The 2,909-nt window shown below is 45.0% G+C and overlaps 1 protein-coding gene across 1 annotated transcript; it reads left to right on the top strand.

Annotated features, from left to right (window-relative positions):
• The first annotated feature begins 2,090 nt into the window (after positions 1-2,090).
• On the top strand, positions 2,091-2,612 carry TNP1 (transition protein 1). Its single transcript, XM_010948733.2, has 2 exons — positions 2,091-2,229; positions 2,440-2,612. The coding sequence occupies exons 1-2, from the start codon at positions 2,091-2,093 to the stop codon at positions 2,466-2,468; spliced, it is 168 nt and encodes a 55-aa protein (XP_010947035.1). The 3' UTR covers positions 2,469-2,612.
• Positions 2,613-2,909: the final 297 nt, after the last annotated feature.

Raw genomic sequence — 2,909 nt, 5'->3', positions numbered from 1 at the left:
TAAAAACATGATTTGCCATCTTATCTATAGATATTAGAAATACAGGGAGCAGGACTTGAACTACATTCTCTCTTCTATTCAATCAACTTTTGTTAAGAACCTCCAACATGCAAGGGAGGCTGATTTTTGAAAGAAGATGATGGCAGGGGAAAGAGGAGAGACAGACCAGTTATCAAGCTCTATTAAAATTTTTTTTCCAAAAGGGCTCAATACAAGGTATAAAAGATGAAGAAGAAAAAATTGGATGAGGAGTCCATTATCAGGGAAGCTGGGAATGTGAATATCTCCAGCTCAGACTTCTACTCTGACCTCCAGACCCATATTCCCAGTAACCATTCAGTATCTCTATTTGGAAGTCTCAAGGTACCTCAAACCCAAAATGTCTTAGACCAAAATCATGATGATCACTGCCTCCATGCCTGGCCTTTATCCCAGTAAGTGGCACCAGCATCTTGGTGGCTGCATTAAGCAGAAACAAAATCCATACCATTGATGCCCTCTGCTCTCATCAACCAAACCCAATTCATAACCAAGCCTTTGTTTCCTGTCCACATCTCTACATCCTAATCAACATGCTCCCTGTCCCAGGCCTCAGCCATTTTCAAATATTTCTCTCCTGAACCACTACCATTCTCAATATCCTCTCCCTTTGTTCACTTTGCTTCCTCATCAATCCATCCCCTCCCATTCCAGCAGCCTGTAATCTTATCACGTCATCCTCTTAAACATTTTCCCATGGCTTGAGCCTGGTCTGGTATCTGCCTCTCCCTCCAACCTCACCTTGCACCATGTTGAGAAGTGATTACTCACTGATTGGTGTAGATGTCTGATAATAGCTTTCTGCCCCCTAAGCTGAAAGCTCTATGTCTGTTTTCACCCACTGCTATTTTCCTAGCACCTAAGTTTATGGCACATACTATGTGATCAATAAATATGCGCTAACCAAATTTTTTTAAATGGCTAAGTCAAAGGTTCTCAACCAGGGGTGATTTTTGCCCCTACCCACAGGCAGTGTTTGGAAACATTTTTGGTTTCCACAGCTATAGGGGCTCTCCTGGCATCTAATGGGTGCAGGCCAAAAATGCCGCCAAACATCCTACAATGCACAAGGCAATGTGAAAATTAGTAAAAGGAAACCTCAACTAAAATTGGAGTTGGAAGTACCCATAGAGGGCACTCTCACACCCTACCACAGTCAGTTACTCACCCCAAAAGGAAGACATCAGGTACTGACCCCAACAGGAAGTGCAACTACTTTACTCCCCCAGCAGGAGGAAGGAAGATTTCCATCGCCCAGCAACAAGCACAGCCAATGGAAACGGCCGCAGCTCAGCCAATGAGAAGCCATCATCACCTGAACTTTTACTTTCCTCCATGAATTCTCATTGTCTCCTTACTGATGACTTCCTTTCCTTGTCCAGCTCCCCTTACTATAAAAGGCACCCATGTTGTGTAACCCCTTGGAGTATCTCTCTGTTTGCCAGATGAGATGCTGCCTGATTCATGAATCATTTAATAAAGCCAATGAGATCTTCAAATTTGCTCAGTTAAATGCTTTTTAACAACAGTCCCACATAGTCAGCCCATAGCCTCAGCAGTGCTCAGGTTGAGAAAACTTTAGGAGAAAGAGAAGAAACATTTATGTTTTGGTCTTATTGATTGAGTTCCCCAGAGTCAAATCCTTACTCGTTATCTCCCAATGCTGTAAGAGGCTTAGATGTGATGCATATATACACACTCAACAACCATTAAATTTCCTACAAGCAGGCAATACCTATTTTAATGGTTCGTGTACTCTCCAGATGCCCGGCACAGGACTGGAATTTAGGTGCTCAGTAACACCTGTCTGGAAAGCCTCATTTAACATTAAAAAAAAACCCTCAAAGTTGAGGGTAGCCTTGAGCAGCAGTAGGGGGGCCACCTTATTTCTCACATATTAGCAAAGTGTAACAAAGGCTGGTGACATCACAGTGGAGACCTGCCCACCTGCTCAGCCACGCCCCTTTCACAGTCACAATGGCTAAGGCTTTAAATACCCAGACTCAGAGCCTCAGGGCCCTGCAAAGCCCCTCATTTTGGCAGAAAGTACAATGTCGACCAGCCGCAAATTTAAAAGTCATGGCATGAGGAGGGGCAAGAACCGAGCTCCTCACAAGGGAGTCAAGCGAGGTGGTAGCAAAAGAAAATATCGGAAGGGCAGCCTGAAGAGTAGAAAACGGTGCGATGATGGTGAGTGAGGGATGAGCTGGGGAGCCATCAAACAGGGGTGAGGGGGGTATTGTTAGCCAGTGGGCCCTCCCTCTTGGAGTTAGCTCTCATAGGACCCTGAAACCTCAGGCTGAGAATTTCATTTTGAATTAGGCTCACATTTGGGCAGGAAGGGGATGAATGGGTATGTTCTACAGGCGTCCCTATTGCAAATCTGTCCTTTCCCTACAGCCAATCGCAATTACCGCTCCCACTTGTGACTACGCCAGGGGGCTCTGCCCTGGTGGACTTCAAACAACACCAGGCAGCAACAGAGAACAGAAGGGGGACTGCCAAGGAGACCTGAAGTTAGAGCAAAGACAGAGAAGAGCTTATCGTGTGGGTAAAATGCCAATCGCGATGAAATGAGGAATGTATATGTTGGCTGTTTCTCTTCAACATCTCAATAAAATTTTGAAAACTGAAAAGCATGTTTCCTTTGCTCTTTGGCTTGGGAAATGGGCAGAGTTGAGCCCACTTTCCTGAGCTGGGCAGACTTGGGGAAGAATTAGCAGGTATGAAACCATAGAACATGACTTGGAGAATATCAAAGCAATTTGTCCTTGCAACTCTCTCTCCCTGTGCCCCAACTCTAGCCATGTACCATCACCATATTTAGGTCTTGATCTCAATGTACTCTCTCCCTCCCCGACTTAGAAAGG

This window comes from Camelus bactrianus, chromosome 5 (genome assembly GCF_048773025.1).
Source record: "Camelus bactrianus isolate YW-2024 breed Bactrian camel chromosome 5, ASM4877302v1, whole genome shotgun sequence".
Taxonomy (NCBI): Eukaryota; Metazoa; Chordata; class Mammalia; order Artiodactyla; family Camelidae; genus Camelus; species Camelus bactrianus.
Note: the sequence above shows the minus strand (reverse complement) of the source record. Positions and strands in the feature narration are given on the sequence as shown.

Coding starts and splice junctions, on each gene's coding strand:
- TNP1 (XM_010948733.2), top strand. CDS start 2,091: ATGTCGACCAGCCGCAAATTTAAAAGTCATGGCATGAGGAGGGGCAAG. Junction 2,230..2,439: donor TAGAAAACGGTGCGATGATG/GTGAGTGAGGGA, acceptor CTTTCCCTACAG/CCAATCGCAATTACCGCTCC.